Source organism: Nipponia nippon, unplaced genomic scaffold (genome assembly GCF_047370975.1).
Source record: "Nipponia nippon isolate SJK-2023a ecotype South Korea unplaced genomic scaffold, ASM4737097v1 scaffold_4, whole genome shotgun sequence".
NCBI lineage: Eukaryota > Metazoa > Chordata > Aves > Pelecaniformes > Threskiornithidae > Nipponia > Nipponia nippon.
Genome location: NW_028262358.1, coordinates 10,887,564 through 10,912,190, shown reverse-complemented (window position 1 = coordinate 10,912,190; position 24,627 = coordinate 10,887,564). Strand labels below are relative to the sequence as shown.

The 24,627-nt window shown below is 45.1% G+C and overlaps 2 protein-coding genes across 7 annotated transcripts in view; both read right to left on the bottom strand.

Annotated features, from left to right (window-relative positions):
* RAB1A (RAB1A, member RAS oncogene family) lies at window positions 1-14,497 on the bottom strand. Of its 2 annotated transcripts, XM_087774128.1 has the most exons (6): window positions 14,216-14,491; window positions 7,090-7,162; window positions 4,849-4,944; window positions 3,290-3,385; window positions 2,107-2,238; window positions 1-1,823 (listed from the first exon to the last, which is right to left on the bottom strand). In XM_087774128.1, the coding sequence occupies exons 1-6, from the start codon at window positions 14,236-14,238 to the stop codon at window positions 1,626-1,628; spliced, it is 618 nt and encodes a 205-aa protein (XP_087630254.1). In that variant the 5' UTR covers window positions 14,239-14,491; the 3' UTR covers window positions 1-1,625. The 2 variants fall into 2 exon arrangements, with proteins under 2 accessions (XP_087630254.1, XP_087630255.1); XM_087774129.1 differs by lacking the exon at window positions 3,290-3,385 and having other exon boundaries at window positions 14,216-14,497.
* Window positions 14,498-15,608: 1,111 nt separating this feature from the next.
* Window positions 15,609-24,627, bottom strand: part of LOC148053102 (uncharacterized) — a 29,126-nt gene continuing 20,107 nt past the window's right edge. The window contains exons 6-7 of one of the 5 annotated variants that reach the window (XR_015708111.1): window positions 23,123-23,253; window positions 15,609-16,646 (exon numbers count right to left, since the gene is read on the bottom strand). Coding sequence is in view for 1 of the 5 variants with exons in the window: in XM_087774125.1 (XP_087630251.1) it covers window positions 21,445-21,457; window positions 23,123-23,253 (144 nt within the window). In the remaining 4 variants the exon portion in view is untranslated. Of the gene's footprint in view, window positions 16,647-19,251; window positions 21,263-21,339; window positions 21,458-22,274; window positions 23,254-24,627 lie in introns of those variants that run through there. The other 4 variants (XR_015708110.1, XR_015708112.1, XM_087774125.1 and 1 more) reach the window with 4 other exon arrangements.

The window sequence follows — 24,627 nt, the reverse complement described above, 5'->3', positions numbered from 1 at the left end:
TCTAATAGAAAGCACATCACTTTATTGTGAAGGTCTCAAGTGGAAGAGTTCAACTTAACCATGACAATACTTCATGTATTACAATTGCCTGTTGATTGATGCAACTATGTTGAAGAAAGCTGTTAGCCAAAGTCATCCCCCCCCCCCAAAAATCAGAGGATATTTGCACCAATTTTAGTTTATACCTCACAACATATCTAGGCTATATTTTTACTATCACAGGGTGTATTTACTACTAGGGGAATGTTACATGGTCTTTCAAACATGAGACTATTTACAGAATAGGCTGAACATTTGAGTTTAGATAAAGCTGAACAATTTTACATGTATAGGAAGTGTTATAGGCTAGCTTTCCTGTGGCTTTTTAGCTAGACATCAGGCACTAATGATTTGATTAGCTCTGTACAAAGAATCACACACTGTCCAAAACCTCCTGGCTGCTGGTTAGTTCCAAATTGTTTGAGAGAGATAGCGCCTACTTTGAGCAACAGTCTGTTGTGGGGCCTTACTGTCCCCGTTTCATCCCTCTGAGGCCTCTACGCAAACAGAATAGAAGCTAAGCTGTTGCACTAAGAGTGTTGATTAAAAGAGGATGGAATTAACAGTATATAGAAAAAAGACATAATATACTGGTAGAAAGTTACACCACCTCAAGTCATTCATGTTGGGAAACACCGTTCTCTCCCCTACTACGCAAAGCGGACATGAATTCCCTAAATCGAGTCCTTGAGCAATAAATTAAGTTCCAAGACTAAGTTAGGGACCTGTTGTACATTCAGAGTGCATTACGCCTCCGCAAACATTGGCTGCGCGTTTCTGGTACAGCGTACGTGCCTTAAGCACCATGACAACTCAGGCTTTTGGGCCATAGTCACTAGTTTGAGTTGCAGGGAAGATCTCTGGTCTACTACAAGGTCTGAGAGCCATGGCTGCACACAGATCTGTTTTGTGCACAATGCAAGCCTGATTTCCCCCTTAGCCATACAAATTAAGACAATATTTATCACCATACAGTTTGATATTACTTCCAATAAGTACAATATTTATTAAACATTTCTTCAGTTTTGTTACATATTGTGCAACAAATTACAATATTCTGCAGCCACAAATTATATGCAGAGTATGAAGAAACTATTAATCAGATAGTGTGATCTTTCCATTTATAATTCTACAAGAAGGAACTAGCAAATCAGATCTTACATATATCTTACTAAATTTTATGCATGGAAAGTGACAGACACTGTTGTGCTGTTTGATACAAAATGGCTAAACTTCATCTTCAGAAGACTAAACCTGACATCTAAACATGCCAATAGAAACATCAAAACAAAAATACATCCTAACCAACCACAGGAAACAGTCTGGTATCAGGAAAAGCAACAAGGATTACACATTTATAAACCAGCACACAAAGGTTTAAAACAGTTCTGAAAATGAAGTTAGCTGTCTTGAGCCAAGGGAATAAAAAAAGTCAGTATTGACCATTTACAATCTCTGACCTTTGTGGAGACGGTAAGAATCTGTTGTAGTGCAGCTACATACAGTACAATTCAGGCAATTTTTTTTTTTCACTTGGGTTCAGATTGCAAATTCATTGTTGTGAGACAAAAGGGGGGAGGCAAGTTTTAGCAGCAACCTCCACTAGACTGCTTGACTGGAGTGCTCTGAATTTTAACATTGGACTTCTCTGCACCACCAGCTGTCGCTCCCGGACCCATTCGTTTTTTAATCTCAGCAGCCATGGTCATGAAAGACTGTTCTACATTTGTGGCATTCTTTGCACTGGTTTCCAAAAATGGAATTCCAAGAGAATCTGCAAATTCCTGCAAATCAAGAAACAGCAAAGAGTAAGATCATGCACCGATTCATACCTCACCTTGTTTCCCAGCACACTTCCGGATAAGCCACAAGTTCCTAGCCCACCGCCCCGCTCCCAAACCCCAGCCTGGTGATGACTTGCACTGCAAGGGGTCATTAAACTGCTGGCATTTACGGCACCTTGGCATTTGTGTACAAGGACACTTCCCTCCACCAGAATTTACTCAAGTGCATTAGGATCCAGGCTAGGTGCTCAACCAAAGCAAATATGCATCAGTACCAACATACCTTTGCTGTTGTATAGTCTACTACTTTCTTTGTGGTCAGATCACATTTGTTCCCCACCAACAACTTGTTGACGTTTTCACTGGCATAACGGTCTATCTCCTGCAGCCACTGTTTTACATTATTGAAAGACTCCTAGGAGATAAGAGAACTGTAAGCAAGACCCTTAACCCAAAGGACAGTTCAGCCCTATGCAGTCATGACTGGGAAAGAATATGAAGCCACGTACCTAACTTATCAATGTCATTCACATCCACGAGAGAGCGAACTCTCTACTTTAATGCTACAGTACTCCCCCGACTGCCTCGGGACAGGGGAGTCACCACAGGCTCTATACAGCTCCTCAGCCCATGCTCCAAGCCCTACACAATCAGCCCTTCCCCCCCTTGCTGCACTCCCCCCCATTATCTTTCCCTGCTCCATATCTTGAATAGTCAACAACTTCTACCATCTGGGACTCTTCCTCCTCCTCCTCCTGTAGCAGAGATAAAAGACACAGCACGCAGCTGAAACCAGAAGAATCCCAGGCATTTACAAAGCACCAGGTATTAGGTGCAAACCGTGTTGTTGTAGAGATACCAGAACAACCTTTGACTCCAGAAATGCAGAACTGCCACGCTGAACTGATACTCAAGTCACCAATTGAACCCGATCGTGCTTTTTCTATTAATTCAGGAAACTCTACACTTCCTAAGAGCCCTTCAAACAGGACAACTGCACCGGTAATCTTCAGAGATTCTTTCACAGAAAACACTGGCTCGGTTGTATCCTGCACACATGCTGACGGTTTTCTGTTTCAAATGCCAGTTTTTACTGTAGACCAAAGTTCAAGTACATTCAGAACTCTTTCACCAGCTTCCATCAGAAACTCAGACTTCCTGCTACCGAAGGCAGGGTGAGAAGCATTCACACAGAACAATCCATTACCTGCCCAGCAGGTTTTAGGTTAAGCCTAAGATACAATTGCTTTAGAGCCACAGATCCCACTGCTCCTTTTATTTTCTGTGTTTAGCCCCAAACCAGAGACTAACACATGCATTTGGCTTGATAAACCTTAACACAGCCTGAAGAACATGGTCGCTGTCTCCTTGAGGAGTGCCAAGTTGTTAAATTCCCAGTTTTATTTACTTATCAGCCTAGCATATTCCACCTGGAGAAACTCTCCAGGCACAGGTTTAACACTTACCTGATCTGTAACATCATACACAACTATGATGCCATGAGCGCCTCTATAGTAACTGGAAGTGATAGTTCGAAACCTCTCCTGCCCTGCCGTGTCCCACTACAAGACAAATAACAGGATCAGTTACTGCAATATAGCTGTACCAATGTTACTCATTAGCTCCAGAAATACAGCTCAGCTGATCAGCCATCCAACTACAAGCATGTCCAAGTCACAGCTACAGAAGCGGCTCTGAAACTGTATGCATCAAACAGGATTTGAGAAGATCAAGATATTTTAATCGAGAAGGATTACACTGCAGTAGGTACTTCTCTAGAAGCACTCATTGGTTTCAGACAAGTGTAGTCAAGAGATCTCACTGGAGGAAAACATTAGGCAGTTTTGACCCATGAAGAAGCCATGGTTCAGTGGTCAGAAGAATAAACATGAGCCAGGGCTAGAAAACCTGTTAGGAATAAGGTCAGAGAGATGTGGGTCTCTAACAAGGCCACTCCCTTGGTACAGGAGCTGCCACAAAGGTATTTAAAGGCAACATCCTCTTCAGAGGATGAAGTGCAATAAGTCAAACCAAGCCTGGTTCCTCCCTCCTGCTGGGAGAGTTAAGGAGGGGCATCGGGTGCTTGACCTCTCCCCCCACCAGGACAGGAACAGCACTCACCTGAACATTTCTCTCCCTGGAGCCACGCCAAGAACAGGGCTCACTCCACATTAAAAAAAAAGTCAGACTCACAGACAGACTTCAGTGGTGGCAGCATTCCTAGCGGGCTGCTCTGGACTCAGGACAGCTACATTAGAGTCTGGAGGCTCAGACTCAGGCTTAGGCTTCTGGCCGTAAACTGGTCTCCCGCTCCACAACATGGCCTGGAATCCCTGAGTCATTGCCTTCAAGTCCTGAGAGCCTCCGCTTGAGCTGGAAGCAGTGGCTGACAAGGATTGCGTGACCTTGCGTAGATATTACATTTCATTACACCAGTCACCCTTTTAGAGTGCTTCAAGATTAGAGGAAAGAACTGCCAAGTCTCTTCCCCTGCTTATTCCAAGTGAAAGGCCAAACACATCACCAGAAAACACTGCCCAGTGCGAAGGCAGACAGGCCAGTTACAAGCGTTTGTGTCAGTTTTTCCATTCAGGTCAACAAAAGCAGAGTTTCCAGCACCAGAGAGTGCAGCAGCCTGCTATTAACAGCTGCTGTAGAATTCAGGCCTCGTGGACAACTGTGTGATTCTTGCTAAATACTGCAGAACTACACCAGTTTTGGTATGAGAGCACTCCAGCACAGGATTCTACCCTTCAGCTCACAGCACCTTTTAAATACTTAAGCTTTCTTTTCTTCCCAGGAAAATAAATTTGTAACAGGTCATTTCCTCTTTCAGGCAGGCAGCCTGGATACGCATCCTTCAAGGACAGGTCATGGGAAGTCTTGTAATCTTGTAAAAACTGCCTAACCTCTTGTAGCAGCAAAGATATCGCTTATATTTTAATGATTAAAGTACAAAGATAACTACCAATAATTCTGTGCTTCAACAGATTAAAGTACCCAGGAGTTGAGAAATACTACTTACTATCTGAAGCTTGATTGTTTTCCCATCTAGTTCTATAGTTCTGATTTTGAAGTCCACACCAATCGTGCTGATGTAACTTTCTGTGTATGTGTCATCCTAGGAGAAAGAGTGAACATAAGTCAAGCCAGCTGCACCTCTTCCGCAGTCACCTACCTTATTATGCAACAGGCAGACAAAGGTACTTAAGTCCCTAGCAAAAACAGCCTGATTATTCATGGCAAAGTCCAGTAGGTAGCTAGGCATTTTCACCGAGTTATTTACTTCTCAAAAATTCTGCAAAGTTTTTTAAAAGCACCTCAAACAACAAGATTTATATTCAAAAAACTAGTCAAAAAGCCCCTTTTCTGGAAATCCTGTGGTGTTAAGTCCTTTTGAACTGTAGCTTGCTCATGTTGGCAGATTCAAGAGCTACTTAGAATAATCATTACGGTTATTAAAATGCCTCCAATTTTTATTTTCCTTTGATGGTTTTTCATCTGTATTACACAGCAGCTACCTACAAGTCAGAGGCTTTGCCTCAGTCACACTCCACATCTGAATTTCAGATCCTCTGCTGCCACAGCTGGTTGCTAAGGCAGTTTAGAGTTACAGCTTGGGTACTTGTCTTAAGCCCTCTGCTCTGCAGTCTGTGTAAATACAGGAAGGAAAACACAGCACTGGTTTAGCAGCCCGTATGGACCTGCCTGCGGAGCCTCCAGCAGGCCTTAAGGCACACAGGAAGCGCTGGATCAGTCTTTCCTACCTTCTAGTGCTTGTTAGCTTGCCAGCACGAAGGAAGTTTCTATTCCCAAAGTACCAGTAGGATAGAACTTCATGTAAAATATACCACAAAAGGCTTTATGCAACCAACAGCTATCACAAAAGCAAGGGATTTCTTTGGGTTGTGAATGGAAGACACCTTAGGTAATACATCTGTCTGAGGGAACACATGCAAGTAAGAATAAAGCATTAAGCCTTTTAGAATGACATGACATTTATTTCCTTAACATTTCCATACTCAAAAGGGTATGTTTGAAAAGCCTGATGCCATTTAACCTACAGCAGGAAGAACACAGGTAAGCGAATGCTGCAGTAATTCCTTATGTCAGGGTAAAATAGCTTAGTTAGAACGTCAAATTTCTAACGGAAAAAAGCTACTTAGTTGAAGAATCACCAGATAACTGAACACAAACTTAAGCTGGCTATCAAAAAAGAAAAGATTATTCACATGAAGCCAAAATTAATTCAAAAGTCTCTGCAAGAGAAGCAGGCTAGACTGATCTGGGAGTACTGCTCCAGCCTTGGTGTCACTTCCAATCCGCTGCCTCCAGTTCTGTGACCAGAGCAGGTTACATCTTTCTAGAGTTCATACTTGCATCAGTCTCCCTCTCCTAATACTGCACAAACAGCGGCTGTAATAGCTTTAACCCAGGTGAAGCTATGTGTACACACCAGACCACCACTGCGTATTAATAACGTGAACCACCACAGGCTCTTGCCAGAGGTGCCTAGTGCAATTGTACAGGCTGTGAAACTACTGCCGTCGTCTTGCAGTAGTATCAAACTCTAGTTTCTAAACTAATGCCCCATATTCTCCCTTCCTTCCTCCAGCTTTTTCTACTCAGAGCTGTCAAACCCATTTTAACTTTTCCTGTTGACAGGAAAACTAGAGCTTCTTGCATCAAATTTCAGCCACAAGAGCCCACCAGCAATTTTAACATTTCTTATATACTCATTCACTAAAGGAAGCATAACGCCCTATTATTCCTAGAGTATTATTTAAATTACTTCTCCCTCTGGCTAAGCAATTGGTAGGCCTTTTCAATGAAGATATCAGACTTCATCTGGCTGAAAATATTCACATCAAGTAGTAACTGATCAAGGTCTTGCCCTGACACATTTGTACTCTTCATGCCTGAAGGCATACACCCCAGAATTCAAGTAGGTTCCTCCATCTTCACTGTTCTACCACTAGCATAATGGTGGAAGTTAAATTAAGATATCTTGTCCTCAAGTAACAGGAAAACAAGAATTAAACTTAACTGGACATATTCTTGATATTATTTCCTTCTGTATTACTCAAACAAATATACCAGCTAGAAACAAATGCAGAAGACAGGAGGGTTTTGCAATGTTTTAATTATTCCTTGGCATACCAGACCTGACAGATATCAGTCCTTTCAAATAGTTCTTGTAGCAGAGAAGTTCTTGCTAAGTACCTGGTAGCTTTTTTACATAAAGTTTTCAAGCATGATCACTTACTGCAAACCTAAGTAGAAGGCAAGATTTCCCAACACCGGAGTCTCCAATCAGAAGTAGCTTGAATAAATAGTCACTGCAGAAGGAAAAAAAAAAAAAAATGACGTCACTTAATGAAAAACACTACCAAGAACCAAGTTCCTTACAGCTAGTGTATTATGATGTTTGAGAAGGGTAAATTAATTCACTACTAGGGAAGTCACCTACAACTCCAAGCTTCTCTATCCAGTTTAGACACTCTCACAATTTACCTTATTTACTTGTAAGGTACAGGTGAGGTAGGTGGTCTGAACACAGCGGGTTTGTGTAGAACTGTACTTTCCTAGGAGTTTACTCTGGGGATATTGGTGTGACTGTCACCAGACTAACACAGTCCTACTTCAGCCCTTTGTGGTCTAGCTAAGATTAAAATCATGCTTCACAATTAAGTGCAAGCCTCATTGTTTGGTTGAGTGACTCAAGTAAGACGCAGATGGTAGTAATACCCTGCTGTCCACCAGAGCCATTATCTTTGGATCATCTTTGAAGTCAAAGGCCTGGTTCCACTGCCCAGCTTCACAAATACCATGTAGCTGGCCAAAAGCAGCCAGTTCCTTCCTCAGTTTAAGTTACCCAAATTTAAGTTCCAGCAGAATCAAACAGCACGATATGCAATTTAAATATACAAACTATGAACGCTAAGTTTAGTGGCCTGCTAAAGCAAAAATGAACATCCACCTTCCACGATACACTATTAACACCTGACAGCAGCCACATACTCCACTTGCCTTTCAGGAATGAAAATAAAGCTAAAGCCATTGCCAGATGAGAATACATTCATTCTCTAGATGTCAGGTGTGATATTAGTAATTCTCAAGTTGCATTGGAAAAGGTGACAATTCTTTTTTTGCTTAATGTTGAGTCCTCCCAACATTGAGGGAACAAGCACAGTATCGTCAATGACGAACCTAGTCTTATACTTCAAAGAGTAGTGAAGAATTTACTGTTGGCAAAACATTAGATTTTGTGTTAGTCATAAGACTAATGGGGCAGTTTAATACTAGAGATCAAGCAGCAGAGAAAAAGCAACAACCCACCACTTAAACAAGTTATTTTGCTTTGTAAGCACCAGACTAACCCATTCTAGGTTTACAGCTCTTCGGCACTGTAGTGTCCAGGATTAAGTCCTGTTCTCGTCTAACCACAAGAGTTTACAACAGACATATTTCTATGCCCACTTTACCAAACTGAGAAGATAAAGTGTATGCAAATGCCTGAAGTCAACTGTCCCCACCTATTATTCCCCAACATAGCCATTGACTCTAGCTGGCAGGAATCCAGCCAGGAAACTGCATCCATCCCCAGCTGATAACAGCCAAGCAGATGGTCAACTGCTCAGCTTTTCACCACTCCTCTGCTCAAGTGCCCAAGTGACTGTCATCTCAGCTGGTCCCAGGCTGCGAGAACATGCTCAACTGAAACCTTCCTCGGTTTCCACAGCACTTCTCTCAAGGCTAGAGAGAAGTCAGAAGTGGTAAATGTAGCAACTAATAAGCTGATCCTTAAAAGTGCAACCTTCCCCCACAGTGTAAAGCTAAAAGCACTCAAGGTCATTTAAAAAAAAATCAAAAGGATATCTAGCAGTTTATGGTCACAGAACTCACTATTCCACCTGTTCAAGACACGTACTAATACAAGACAAGATGGTTTTAGTAGAATGACGGTTACTAACCCAAACTGTTCAGGGGAGATAAGTTACATTACATCACAACCCACATATCTTAACAGTTTCAAGATAGTCAAAGCACTATTACTGACCAGAAGCATTATTACGGCTCATACTCTTACACTGGTGATCACGGACAAAATACATCTTTCTTGAAGCTTGTGCCTGCCCATAAGGTGACACCAAAAATCCCCCCTCACAACCTGGAGTCCTGAGCACTGCCTCCCTGTGCACTTCAAAAAAACCCACCAATTTCATGTTTCCTGTGGCTCCACTTGCAGAAACTCCACCACAGCCACACTGACAAGCTAGTGGTTGAGGATGCGCAGTTGTGCTTTATCACAAAAAATGTGTTTTAAGATCACTGAAGTGTGGCTGTATTGACCAGCCCAGCTCTGCTGCCTCTCCACCATCACCCAGGAACTCAGGCAAGGGGCTACCTGATAGCAACTGTAGCAAGAAACATCTAAAACTTCTTAATCCCCACTGATAGTTTAGTTCCCTGAGAGCAACAGAAAAACTCAATGGAATCTGGAGACCAAGGCAAGGTAAAGCAGCTCCGAGACCTGGTCCACTGTTCAACCTATTCCTCCTTCCCCAGGAGGATGTATACACTGAAGCCACAATTACCTCAGCCTTCAAACAGCTCCTTCCTACTTCAGCAGGAAGTTTTGGTTGTTCCGTTCTCTGCAAAACCAGAATTTTCAGCAATACTGAAGTTAAATTATTACTTACAGTAAGCACTAATACACTTGAAAGTATTAGAGCTTGCAGCGTGTTATAATCCCCTTAAGAATGGTAACACATGAATATTACCACTATATGGTCTTCACTAAAATGAGTGGGAAAAAATAATTCCTTCCTGGTGTAGGTAAGGCTTCAGCTATGAGTCTGAAGATCCACTTAAGAGCCTCCCCTTGCTTCCAAGGGGAATTCAGGTCCTCCCAGCCCCCAAACATCAAGTAACTTGTCTTCCTCTTATTCTTAGTGCTAAGAGCAGCTCCCAACCAGATCTACTCTGCTATTAAATCTTCTACTGTTCACAAGCAAACAAAAACAATAATGGTTTATACACAGTGCTGCTGTTCAGTTAAAGCAACAAGAAGCCAGGAGCCTTAAATACTGGTTTTGACATCTTTGCTATTAAGACCTTCCCTCACTTTGGGCTTCAGAATTTCCAGAATAAGGGACAACCACAAGCTCACACAGGGACTTAAGCCACCTGCCTCACCCCCACCAAAACCAGGGCCAGTCAGGGTGCCGCATGGCTGGAAACAGCCTTTACCGAGTTAGCTCTGTCTCTGACCCTAGAAATGGGTGTTGTGTCAGAAAAAACCAACTTTGGCCAGATAAGCAAGACTGATGCTTAAACTTGCATCAATTCAGAGATAATTTAAGTAGAACCTTGCTATTTATGTTTTTAAAAATTAAAATTATTCCATATTCCAATGTTACAGTGCCTTCCTTTCTAGGCACAGTTGCTTTAGGACCTTTTAAAATACAGCAGGTGCCTATATAAGGACCTTGAGAACCAAATGTGCAGTCTGTTAAACACGGTGCGATGCTAGAGACAGCTCTCAGGGTACAGCAACAGTTGAAGTCAAACAAAAATGAAAACAAGCTACAAGAACTTGCAGAAATCTATTTCTAGACTGAACTACACTGACAGAATATTTGTGTTAACAGGTTCAAGTGTTGCGATGTGTCCAACAAGCCATGCAGTTTAATGTTGGTATTTGCTCCTGAAGAGCACCACAACCATTTCTGAAGCCACTGAATTTTGCTCTTCAAACCTGAAGACTTAACTCATCAGCTCTTCCAGTTTAGGGAGCCTTCATAAAGCAGGCTGAGCTATGCAGCGTAGTCTTCTCCACACTACTTGGAGATAGCGTGAATTCAGATTTATCATTCAACTATTTCTCACCATTTATATAAGCAAGTCATACTTGGCACCTGTAAGAGAGCACACGGGAGGAATATGTGCAGCAAGGCAGGTAGGTACTGTCAGTACGAGCAAGGTTTTCAAATCCTCCCCATCAGGAAGAGGATATTGTTAACTTCCTCTTGCCAAAGAGATTAAGGATAGATAGGCTAAATTTAATTGCCTCTTGCAAAAAAGGCACCTCCAAAACAACCGTGAAATTTCTGAGCAGAGCGCAGCATCCTCCTGTTACATGCATTCTCCATGGAACAGGCAGAAAGTTCAGCAGAAGACCGGGATGTCAAGTTGAGGACAGACCTGGCCAAAGCTGCACGGAACAAGGGACCTGTGGGCCTCCAAGACAGTTGTTTATACAGGTAGACATGTGGGGACTTTTTAAACACCAGGAAGGTTTTAGGCTAAAACAGACAAGACTAGGGAGTCATCAGTCTGGAATCAGCTTTAATCACTGATGTCAGCTGGAAGTTTACTGTAAACAGGTACTCACAGCAGCCTCAAATCCCCCGTCTTTGTTCTGCCACCCAAGAAATTCTGAAGAGGAGCATGACTGCCACTCCGATTACACACTGCTTGTGTAAGTAAACAGAATCCAGAAGGCACAATGCTACTTTGCATCGCAGATGGCTGTTTAGAAAGGTTAAAACACAAATGATTTCAGATGATTCCAGCGACCCAGAAGCTGACACTCAATTGTCATCTACTGACCACTACCACACAAGACTGAAAACCCCCACGCAGGTATCTGCTAACACTTCTGAAGAATGCAAAAAACCAGATTTACTCCAAAAGGCACTTCATTTCCTTGTCTCCCCTTGAAGAAGGTATCTAGGACAAGATCCAGACACTATAGAGCATTGATCAAGATTAATTCCTGATACCACTTGGCTGTTACATAGTTCACCCACCAGTGTGTTTATGCTAGTCAGCCTACTACATGCAAGTTGCAAAAGGGGTAGGAAATGCCGAACCTGACATGATCTAGTCACAACAGAGTCAATATTGACATTTTGCTCATTTAAACACCACAGGAGGGGGAGGAACACAGAAGGAACACATCCCAGTGCTAGGTGGGCAGGTGTTTTGAGAATTTAGCTTCCAAATGCTAGGACTAATCCATCCCTCTTCAGCTCCTTCACTCAAATGAAAAAGCACACTAACTAGTCCACTGGGCTGAACCACAGCCCTGAAATTTCAAGGAAGCTCTCAGAAGCGCACACATCCCCTTCAAACCCTTGCACCAGCAGCTTCCAATCCGATAACTTTAACAGGAAATTTGAAGGAGGCAGGGCTTTTTATTAAGAAAACTTTAACTAGCTATCCCACTGACCTCAGAGTTCTGGCATGCCCAGGAGGGAAAATTCGGGGCTATAGCCTGATCTGAAGCTGTGATAAGGAAGTGAGGATCTGTTAGATTATAGGCCAGGCACTTCTAAAAGGACAAATGGACATCTGTACCTGTATCCATTACAGGTAACTAGAAGAAATAATGTCATAATCCCATAAGTCTTATTCGTGGTCTAACATTGATCCAAGTATACATATTACAGTGACAGATATTTTCTGTCCATCTCACCACACCCTTCCCATCTCCTATCCTCATCCTGCAGACACAGCCCTGCCAGGAAGTGGCAATTTAATACTACAAATTAGTCTTAAACTACAGCTTTTTCTTCTTTGCTTCATTTTCAAGAACTCAGCTGTCCTCATGAACAGGAATGAGCACTTTCCACTGACAATCAGTCTCCCTCAAAACATTTTCCCCATCTTCGTAGCAGCATTCAGTATGTCACTGCAGGGAACTACTCTCTGAATCAGAGTCTAGAAAGCTGAGAGGCTTCAGGAAAGGCAAAAAAAAAACCTATGGAAAAAGCCCCCTTCAACCTGTTTCTGCACAGTGTCAGTGTCCTAACACTTTGCAGACAGTTTTTCACTACAAAACCCACCAGTCTGCAAGGTAAATTTGCGTTTAACTCTGAGAGTCAATACAACCACAGACACACCAACAATTTGTTGGTCTCCCACCCACTGACTACCTCCAGCTACTGCTTTGGTGTTTTCCAAAGCCACACAAGCACACTTGTTTTGCAATCTTGCCAAGATGTAACCCGAGTTCCTGGCCATACCTCTTAGTTTTCACCAACTCCTTCACACCAGCTGAGGACTACTTTGCTTTCTACTATTTGTTCTTCAGGTGATTTTAATGGGCCTGGAGAGCTTGCAACCATGCTGCCATAAGCACAGAGCACAAAAGCCATGACCATGCAAGTCAGCAGCCTCAGCCGTGTGGAAAAGCATGGTTTGTGGACAAAAGTTGTTAGAGGTGTCATCCATGACCAGAGACAATCTAGAGCAGTAATATCATACCACACGTGCACTTCAATACCATAACCGCTTCAGTTACATTAGAGTGGCTTCATCACCCCAAACTGGAGTGCCAGCAAAGCCAGTGTCAGTGGAAGAATCCTAAAAACACTCTTCAATACTAAAGTATTGAGAGTGCAGCAGCTGGTTTTTAAAGTGCTTTTTAAACTAATCCCAAGTCTCTCCTCTTATTCACTCCAAAAAGCCATGAGCAAAACAAGGTTTATTGTCCCCAACATCCTGGTGGGCAAGCCACTGCTCTTGCAGTTGCCAGGATACAGACAACTACGGACCAGTGAGCTCAGACATCCTCACTCCCCAGCCGGCCGCTGAGAGAAAAAGGCCATGCTCACACAAGGAGGTACAACGACCCTCCAAAAAAACCCAAAACTGTGCCATCACCAGGTTTTCTAGGCAAGTGCTATTTCAGCTCAAGACAGCCCCAAGAGCATTTCATTATCAAGTCACAGCGTTGCAAAATCTACATAGGCAAGAAGTGTTTTGCAAGAGCCATGTGACACACACATGACTTGCAGCTAAAGTGAAGGGTGGACCTCTGACTACTAAGCTGCCAGCAGCAACCGGCCAGGAAGATCGGCTTTCACAAAGAGCTGGGTTCCCCCCCTCACCTGCGGGAGCCCGGCCTCCCAGGCGTATTTCCGAGGTCGGGAAAAAAAAAAAAATCACCGTCGCCTGCGCCCATACGTACTCACTTCGCCGGCGCTGCCGGGGAGGGAGGCGGCGGGCTGCCGAAGCCACCCGGATCACCGGGCCCATCGCGCCGGTTTATGGCGGGGACATCAGTAACTTTTCGCGGCCCCGCCGTGCGGCTGCCCCCCCCCCCCCCCCCCGGTGCCCGTAACCCAACCCCGCGGGGAGGGCACCAGCAGGCCCACCGCCTGCCCTCCGCCGCCGCCCGGCTCCCTCGGTGGCCGGGGGTAGGCGAGGGGCCGCCGGAGGCCCTCAGGCCCGGCCCTTCCCTCCCACCCCCCCCCGCGCCAGGCCCGGCGGCGGCCTTCCGCCCCTCCCCCGCCCCCCCGCGGCCTGCCGATGGCGGCCCCCCCGGCGCGGGGCAGCGGGGCCCGGCGCCGCGGCGAGGCGCTCCCCCGGCCCGCACTCACTATTCGGGATTCATGCTGGACATGTCCGTGGGGCCCGCGGCCCGAGGGACGGCGAGCGCGCTCTGAGGGGGGGCGGTCGCGGCCTGGCACCTCCCGCCGCCGAGGCGGGCGCTCCGCGGATGCAGGCGTCCAACGGCTCCCGCCTTCGCCCGGCGCTCGGCTCGGCCTGCCCCTCCGCCGGCGCCCTGCCCGCTCCGCGGCCTCCGCGCTCGCTCCTCAGCCCAAAATGGCTGCCAGAGCCCAACCAGGAAACGGGGCGGCCTCTCGCCGAGCAGCGCTTACATGGCCGGGGGGCGGCAGCGGGGCATGCCGGGAAAGCGAGTCCGCGCCGCCGCCGCCGACCCGCGCCGCCGGGCGGCCGCGCCCTCGGCCGGGGGACTCGCTTTCCCGGCGGCCCCTGCGGCGGCGCCGGCGCATGCGCTCGGGCCGGCCTTTCTTCCCTCGGCCTCGTCGGCTCGGCGCGGCGGTCGGCGCTGCCGATTGGCCGGGGAGGAGCCGGCTCGAGGTGACGTCGGCGGGAAGACGTGGCAGCTCGGACGAGTCACCGCGCGGGCAGGGCGGGGGGCGTGGCCTCGCCGGGCGGGGCGGGGCGCCCCCCGGCGGCGGGGAGCGGGCGGGCAGGGGTCGGCGGCGGCGGCGGCGGGGCCGGGTCCCCGGGCGGCGGGGAAGGCGCCTCGCCAGCCGTGAGGTGCCGCGGCCGGGCCTCCCTCCCGCTTGGAAACGATCCCCCTCCCCCCCCCCCCCCGTACGGCCCAGCCAGAGCTTTATTTTTCCCGTTGGTGCCATTTCCCCCGCTCGGCGGTGCCGAGCCCCGCCCGCGGCTGCCGGTGCCCGTCACCCACCGGGTTTCCCAGCGTCCCCCTAGGGCCCGCGGGCGGGTGGGCTCGGTCAGAGGGACGAGGTCCGAGCGGGGAGAGGGTTACAAACATTTCAGGAGGGCAGGCCTGCGGCCCAGGCAGGGTGGGAAGAGGGAGGCGGCGGCGGGGAGCCCCGCTCTGCCGCTTATTTTACCGCTTACCCCGTGAGGGGTAAAAATGGAGGCACTGTAATGAGAGCAGGAGCAACAGCGGTGGCCGGCGGCCCGGCGGCGTCTGTAGCGGCACAGGGTGTCGGTAGGAGTTAAGACCTCTTTTCTCCACATGCGTTAATAACTAACAATCCTTTTTTGCGCTGCCATTGCATCTTTTATCAAAAGCATTTTATGAGAATTAATTAGACACATTTCGTAACGCTCTTTGGGCACAGTAAATATTACTACGCTCATTTTACTGCTGGGAAACAGGCGGGGAGAGATTGTCACGCGCCCGGGATCTCGGAGCAAGCGACTTGTCAAAGCTGGAAGACTTCACAATATAGGAGCCTAGTTTTCTGGTCAACCACTTACAACTCGATATTCAGTAAGAAATTGTTTTATCGCTGGTCTTTTTAGTTGTTTATGCGTTCCGATTTGTTCCTCACAAAGTCCTAGCCTTTTCAACGCCATCAGAAAGAGCGCATCGCTGCAACGCTATACATCATTCTAGACTCGTACATCGAGCGCTGCTAAACCTTCCAAGTCTTAACAGCTCCTCGTAATCAGCTCGGGAATTTAAATCCCCACTAAATACATATTATCTGACGTTATTTCATTACAGAGGGCATAGTATAATACATGGACCAAAGTTTATCTTCCAACTGGCTCAAAGGACAGGGGGAACGATCCGCAAAGGGACTGCAAGATGACTGAAACGTCCTGTGCAGGGAAGTGTGTGTAGGGCTTCGTCTTCATGTGGCAAGCTGGGAAGCGTTCCTGCAGCCCTCTAGATGTTAATCTGCTCACGTGCTGACTTCCACCAAGCTGCAAGTCACCAGCCACGCAAGTACACCAAGGGGCTACTGAAATAACCGACGTGGACGGGAATCTTTCCATCGGACAGCAACGGCGCAGAGCTGAATCTCCAGAGGAACTGAAATTGCACAGTCTTGTTCTTTTTTCACCCCACAATAAGATAACGAAAAGTCACTCACGCTCCATGCGTCTTCGTGGTTTTAAAATAGTTATGTTCAATTCCTTAAAAGAAGTCAATAAACTGTGCCAACTATAATGAAAACATTGAGCATTGGTTAAAAAAGGTTTGGGGTTTTCTTTGCTTTCTTGCATTGCTTGTTAGGTAACAATCTACAGATGAATCTACTGCAGAAATTACCGTACGTGCTGCTTCTGTAGCGGCCATCGTTGAAGATTCCACTTCCCTTTCCCTATTAGTTTGTGTCTTTGTGAAACAATACCCATTTTGCTCGATGTTTGCCATCAGAAATCCAGCGAATCCTTTGAAACTCTCTCTCCTCTCTCGTACAGCACGACTCTTGAGACGCTCTGCGGAAGGTGACCAGATGTGCAGGAATATCCCACATGATAAACTTCATTTAGCAGACAGCACGTCATTTTCTGCTGAATGCAAAAATCAGTTTTGCGGGGACATTTTTAACATTCGTGCTTTTACTTTTCTCTTCCCCAGTGAAACAAAAAGCTCCAGCCACCCCAATTCCTTATTCTGTTGTGAGGAATAATGCTTACAGGCCACAGTAAATAGGGCTCTGCCACATACAGCGCTGCATAAATTTATCCAGTGAAGTCAGAGCAGACACAGGGACAAACCAACACCAGCACCAGCTAACTATGAAAGCCGCAAATTAGATTTACTTCTGAAGTAGGGTACAGGTTAATAAGAGTGTGGGATGCTGTTTCATCTCAGAGAAATAATAGCTTCCGTGTCTAAGAAGAGCATAGTTGATCTGTATGACTGAACCAGCAGCATGGCAGGCGTAGCAACCCATGGCTCCAGGCTGGGTGTAAGGGCAATGTGAATAGTGGGTCTGCTTCAGCTCTGCAGGGAGGCATGCTGCCCATGTTGCAGGCTGAGGTCATCTGCTGCTGTGATGTCATCCGCAGCTGAGGGTCTGCACGTGTACCCGTTTCACTGGATGAACGGACTCGGGACTCCTGCCTGGTTTCTAGCTGGGGTCAGAGTGATGATTTATAACCCGTGTATCCCATTCTGTCCTGTTCCTCCTTCCTTCGGTGGGCATTCATAGTTTGTCCTGAACACCACGAACCACAGGACGGTCAGAGAGGCCTCGCTTGTCCCACGCTAATAGGAGCGTAATGCAAGGAGCAATATCAGATGCCAGTTAGGGAACATCATTCATATACCTTCAGGGCTGAATTCTGCCTGTGCCAATAAAGGCTGATTTTATCCTGTTAGTGAAATGAGCTGCAGAATTTCCTTTGGCTTGGGCTACAGCGCGCTACCAGAGCAGCCTAGGAAAAGCCGTGAGCACAGATTACCTTGAACTGTAATCACCCTCCCCAGTCCTGTCCACGCTGGGGCAGTATCCTGACCCACTAACTTGTGTTTTTGAGATTGAACTCTGCTGGTTCCTGGTTCCATTCATCTCCTGCTCCCATCTCTCTCCTCCCTAGGCCACAAAAGGCGTGTGCCAGAGGAGGCTCTGGGAAATGAGGGGACAGGAGGACAGGGGATGGGAGGGAGAGAGAAAGCACGCTGCAGTGGCTGCAGGCAGGTGTAAGAGGGGAGAGGAAGGAAGAAAAACAGCACAAATGACGGAGGAGGAATGTTAGAGCTGCATGAGCTCGGGTTTTGCATTGCAGTACGGAGCCCACATGCCTGCTCTGCCACGGGGCTGTCAGTGGGACCGTGAGGGTGTCGCCTGTGGACTGCAGCCTGCAGAAAGCAGCAAGCTGCATAGGATTTGTTGTACCTTCCTCTTCTGCCCTTATTTCATATGAAACGGTCAATATTTTTTAACTGTATAACCACTCCGCACAGTCACAGGGCAAAGGAAGGTTTCAGGTCTGCTCTCTACCACTCTGCCACAGTTTTTACCCTGCAAATGTCTGTCTTCCCACTGTGTAACAGCTCTTGAACCAAAGGTAGGGGGAATCGGGCTTCTGACCCAGTACTGCCTGCCCATAAAGCTGTCACATGAGCACAGCAGTGTTCAGATACCATTCGGCTCCTGGCAGTGTCTCTTTCCCTAGACTATGTATAAAATCAGAAAAAAACAATTTAAGTATTTATTTCCCCTTCTGCCTTCCTATGCTCTTCCTTTCACCCCCCACTTCTCAGTGTCTGATCCATGTAGTGGGAAGCTCGCAGGCTCATAGATGCACAACAGCCACGCGGAGAAGGTCAGGTACCAGGAATGCACAACAGCGAGCTGAGACGTTGCGACTGACTCTTTTGATACCGGGAGTGCTGGGGAACAAACACTGATTTTAGCTTATCAATAGCAGCATGTCTCTCTCGTATTGCTCACAATCCTCCCATGTATTTAATCTCTCTGCAGGACTTGTCAGCTACCAGTGTTTTGCTAACAATATAACCCATCCATTTCTGATGTGCTGGCAGCACGCCTAAAATGGTGTTAGCAAATTCTTCTCCTTATTAAGTCTTGATTTAGGAAGTAAAGGGCAAAGGAGAAGTAAGTTGCTGATGGACCTGTGGTACCGCTGGGAGGGACAGAACCAATGAACCCATACTCAGGTGTAGTCTGATGTCAGAAAACAGAAGTGGAGAGGAAAATGGTATTCTGGAACATTTTACAAGAGCTGGTCCACTATTACACATTGCTTCTTACAGGAGGGAGGGGACCAGATAGTTTCATGGATCTTACCGCTCTGTAAATCATCAGGAAACAGCTGATGTACAGCTCTACCTCTCGTTTTTGCCTCATACGGCCCGTGCTTTCGCATCCTACCATGAGGGGAATGGAGTCAGAGGTTTCACGTTGGTTCCAATCACAGGCAGAAGCCAAGCAGATATGGGCAGGGTGAAGTGTCAAGAGCACTTGGTGGATGTGAAGGGATAGCAGGATGCTCGGAGAGCAGATGTCCAACTCTGGTGAGCTAAATCTCTTTTAAGAAACTCCTAGAAGGAGATCTAGCACCTTGTTCTGGCTCCTTTCTTCAGAATCCAGGCCCAGTTTACTTCAGTGCTGTTGTCAGCACGTAGGAGTTTTTGCGGCAACTGTCACCCAAATTTGAAGTAGAAAATTATTTTGAGCGGGACATGAAACACTGTAATAAGCTGGGTACCTCTTAACTTTGATATCTTTCTTTCCTTTTTACTTTACACTGTTGCCACGGTTCAGATCTTGATTTCCCAACCTTCTGCAAAACTGACAATACCACATTTTGTGTTGCACGAGTAGCCATGGAGGAAGCAGAGGGGTTTGGTAGCTGGGGCTTTTGTTTCACAAGCCTAGTGGAAGCAGCGTAACACTGCAAGCTTTGCACAGTAACTGAATGCATTTGCTAAAATCATAGAAAAAAAATAGGTTGGAAGAGACATCGAGAGATGATCTAGTCAGTTCCTCTGCTTCAGTTGCATCTATTTCAATCCCAATAGTGATATTCCTGAAAACATCCAGAAATGACAATTCCACTGTTCCCACAGACCATTTATGACAGCACCCACAAGAAAGGTAAAAAAAGCTCAGTGGTAAAATGGTTCCAAGGATAAATTAAGCAGCTTAGACTTTTAGTTAAAGTTGCTGGTGAATTCAGTACACTTTACTTCATCTGTTATATCCTGGGGATCTTTTTAATCATAATCTTCAGTGCCGCGAGAGATAAAGAAGACAGAGCTCAAGCTAATATGCTGAGCTTCTGTGGCTCTACGCCAGCCGAGGATCCGGCCCGTTTGTTGTTTTTGTAATGGCAGCTCAGACTCCGGACCACAACTGTGCAACAGGAGGTCGGACTCTGAGGTTGCCGTCTCCTGAGCACCTAAAGTCCTGCTTTCCTTCTAGTAAATGAACCCTTTCTTCTTGATGCAGACCTTGGTTGACTGCCACATAGACACTGGGGCTAGAAAGCACACTTGAAAAGGGCCCAGAAACATCAGGAAGTAAGAACGCACGGGTTTGCTGAAGCGGGGATCATAGTACTCTCCACAGATACTGCCAATGGCTATCTTCTACCTCTGACTCATACATTTTGCAACCCGGCGGAGATAGCAGGGTAGTACGCCATGGAATTTGGTTGCCCTGCTCTTTGCCTAGGTACCTATTTGCTTAAGAATTCATCATACCAGTTATCATCTAAATGCTCTGGCATGTATTCATCTGGCTGAGCTGGCATCTCCCTGCTTGGCACAGGATGTTGTTTAACAGTGACATCAATTTAATACTGAAGGTTGTTTTATTGGGTTTTGTAGGTGGTTTTGATGCCAGGGTTCTGGAAGGGAGTTTCACCCTGTTAAGCTGAAAAGCTTGTATTTTCTTATATATGTGTATGGCATCCAGAAGTGGCAAAAGGATACATTTCTAATGAAAAACAGCAAATCAAATCAGTGGCTGTACTTTCTTTCATCTTTCCTTCTACTGTCTCATCCCTTTTCTTCAATACCAGCTGTTGTGCCATTGTTCTCTCTTCTGACCTCTTCCTTTTCCCAAAACTTTCGTCTCAATTTTTCTTTGTTCACGATCCTCCTCTGTTTGCTCATCCTTTTTACACACCTGCCTTGTGCAGCATCTTCCATGCTTTGCGTGTTGCACACTTACGAGGGCCTGCAACATGCGATTCAACAACAGAATGCCCCCCTTGTTTCATGGCCTGACATCGATGATACCGTTTTATACTTTCCATCATCTACATTTTGAATTTCTTTCTCACTGTTCTTTGTGCTTTTTCATCTTTCTTGCCCCTTGGCATTTTGTTCTCTCCCTACTCGTCCCTTGTAAGCTCCATCTAACTTGTTTCAGGGCATTCATTAGCAGGCTTGTGAAACCGCTTGCACATGCATGTACAATTTAGCTGTGTGTCACGAGAGAGAGTCTCAGACCTCTACAATGACAAATGGGTCTGCAATTGCATATTCTGGAATTATCTGTTTTCACGGTGGCTACAAATGGAGAAAGAAAGTAGGAGCCACCTCCCACACTACCCAGGAACAAATACTTATCTTCATGAGGAATGGACAAGCAACTTTTGCCAAGCCCCATGGGCACTTTCCTCTCCCCACACAGGATTAACTTGGAGTCCTGCCAAGGCAATGGATGGACGCACAGTTTGAGAAATACTGTTACAGCTCAAAGATGCAGCACTAACTAGACCCCCAAAACACAGCACATACTGATCTTTTCACTGCTTGGGCCTCCACAGCCTTCTAAGCACTAAAGTCGTTCTTACAACTTCTTGTCCATACTTTCTTTTCGGTTTCCTGCTATATTTCACGCCTAAAAATGGCAACAGGCAAAGAATCAGTCAACAAGGCCATCTAGTCTACCAAAGCTCTAAATGAAACCTCTGTTTGATGCTGTATCTTTCTGTAAACAGGTGCATTTCAACTCAGAGTTTTACTTCGTTAAGTATTATGGGATTTGGGGAGATTTTAAAATAAGCTTACATAATTGGTCTATCCTATCAGTAATGTTGATAACTGCATACCTTCCTTGGCTGGCAGACTAAACTTTGAGTAGTCATACACTAAATTAAACTAACAATCAACAGAAAACCAGATGGGATTCATCTTTTATTATTGTTATTCGGCATGAATCCTTAAATGTAACAAAAGCTCGAGGAAAAAAGCTCAGGCTCTGTATCTGTTAAGAGAGTCAAACACCTTCATCTTCGTCCTAACACAGGAAAGACAGAACTAACTGAGGCTGGCTTCCAGACCTGTCATTGGTAACCTTTATTTAAAATCCTTCAGATGTCAGTTCAGGATTCGGTATCATCCCTATTATTTCAGACAGAAGCTCATCATTTTTATCATTTGTATGATACGAGGGTACACCTCTACAGTCCTCCACTCACACTCCAGTGAGGAGGATGGTGCAGATCAGTCTAATAAAGTCTTTGATGAAGAAAAGAATTGTCTTTGAACAGTGAAATACTGTGATTTGTGGTAGCAGATTTTGAAAAAAAATAAAATTAATAAAGGCTTCATTCTGCTAAAAACATTAATCAGTGAATTCAAGGGGTAAAACTCTGCATAGTAGTAAAGCCAATATGAGAAGCAAGCATTCAATGGGTTCTTTACTCCACAAACGGTAAGGAATGTAGCTTCTGCTTTATTGAAATAGGTACACCTATAGGCTTCAACAAATAGGCAATACATCCTACTTTGCACAACTTCTCACTTGCAAATTTTGAAGACCTATCTATGAGTGAAAATGAGTACAGACATGAACCCTCTGTCTGGATTGTACAAAGGCAAAATTAGGAAATTACACTCAGGATTCAGCCAAGTGTGGAAAATTTTCCATGCAATTCGAAGTTTTAATGATTGGGTGAATTTGTTTTCCTTCTCTCACTTTCTTGCTCTCGTCTTCTTCCCTCCCTCTCTCTTTTCTTATTGCCTTTTTAAAATTTTTTTTTTTAAGATTGCACTGTGTCTGCACTGACCTGGTACACCTATCCATACTATTTAGACACACAACCTAAATAAAGAAAGAAACTCTTAAATTCCATAGAGGTGTTTCATTTTCAAGCTAAGAGGCAGCAACATTTAATTACTAGCAGGCTAATCCTGCAATCATTATTCACTGGAACCACTCAACACAATGGAAGGGTGCTAAGTTGATTCTAAATAACATTGTGGAATGACTGACAAAAAACAAACAAAGATGAAAGCAAAGGTATTAAGATACAGGACACATCATTGCTGAAATGTGGTAGAAAAGCATGATTCAAGACTAAAATATCCACAGTGGAAATTAATTTTTCTTTTTTGTTTTTGTTCATAAGGCACAGCATGTTAAACTGCAAATTCTGTATTTAGATGTTTAATTTAATTTAATTTAATTTAGATCTAGACTGATTTCCAGGTATACCAAAACGTTTCTCCCAGATCTCAAAAGACTGTGGGTGAGGGATGACCAATCTGGCCTATTAGTCACCTGTGGATTTTCTTGCAAGATGTATTCTTCCATGGCTGGGAGGGTTGTTGCACTAACTCATCAATGCAATCCTTTTCCTGAGACCAACCACAGTATGGAAGTGGCACTGATGAAGCAGCTCCAGTTTCTCCCTAAAAGCAAACAAAAGGAGAGAGAACAGATATATAATTTCAGGAGCTATAAATTCACCACTAAGAAATTAAAAAACCTATTTACATTCCACTGGCTATTGCTGTGAAAAATAATTACAGAGAATGTTATTCAAGATAGGGTACCAAAATTATTTGCTCCTTTTACCTTGAGAAAAAAAAGCTATTTAAAGATCAGGCAATTCATAGTTAAATGCAGTCCCTCCCTGCACACTGCATGCATTGCCTATGTTCATTAACTAATGAGATTCCTTTTGTACCATGCAAAAAAAGTCACATTCTGAATACATGAGATTAACTATTCAAATTCGGCTGTTATCTAACACAATATTGCCCCATGTAATATTCATTCCATAGCTGGGGTTTTATGGCCACGTACAAAATCTGCTAAAATACATGGTTCAAAAGACATAGTAATATCATATCTAAATCAAGAGCATCAAAATTGGGGTGGGGCAGAAAGCCACAGAGGCTTATTATGTGAGATAGCAGTTGAAGAAAAAAAATAATCAGGACAACTACATTTGCTTTCCTATTTTCTATCCACAAGGGATCCCCGTGGAAGAGGTATAGCACACATGGGAACAACAGTGACAGCTTCCGCTGTGATGATTTTTCGTTGCTTTTTGTTCTAATACTATAGTTCAGAAAGGGCAACAGACTACTGTGCTTTCCATCAACACGTAATTAACAATATCAGAAGCCCCAGCCTCCCTCATTAATTCAAAACAGTCCACCTGATCTTTTCTAGCCTATGCCCACAAACTAATTTAACACTTGGCAAATTGAATGACCACCCCACTCAGAGCAGCTATTTTGGGAGGCAGCCAGTTCTCCAAAACTATGATGCCACACTCTCCCCCAAATCCTACTTTGAGTAGTCACTCAAAATTGTGCAAAATAATCATCCACCCTATTTTAGTGGTTACATTTTATGCTCCATGTCATAAATCTGAAAGATTACTGAGGAGGATGCAGTCTATCTAAAATTAAGAGGACAAGGGGAAACTGTGCAGTGGCAACATATAATGTTGCGATGTACATTGCAACCATGGGAGCAGAGAAAGCTAACGGCATCTGTAACCACTTTCTATTCACGGATACAACAAAACCTGTTACAGTTCTTTCTTATAAAAGCTGAAGCGATGCATCTTCATTTTCTTTTGGTGGACAGTCACTGTACGTGATAAAAAGAGCTACATAAAATGAACCGTGGATACGGCATTTAGTCCAGCTATAGCTTTTTCAGTCCCGATAAACCCATTAAACCGAGCCAGAAATGACTCATTCTTCTCAATAACATTGCTCCAAAGCAATTGACTGCAGAGAACCAAGATACTGGCCTATGATAGCAAG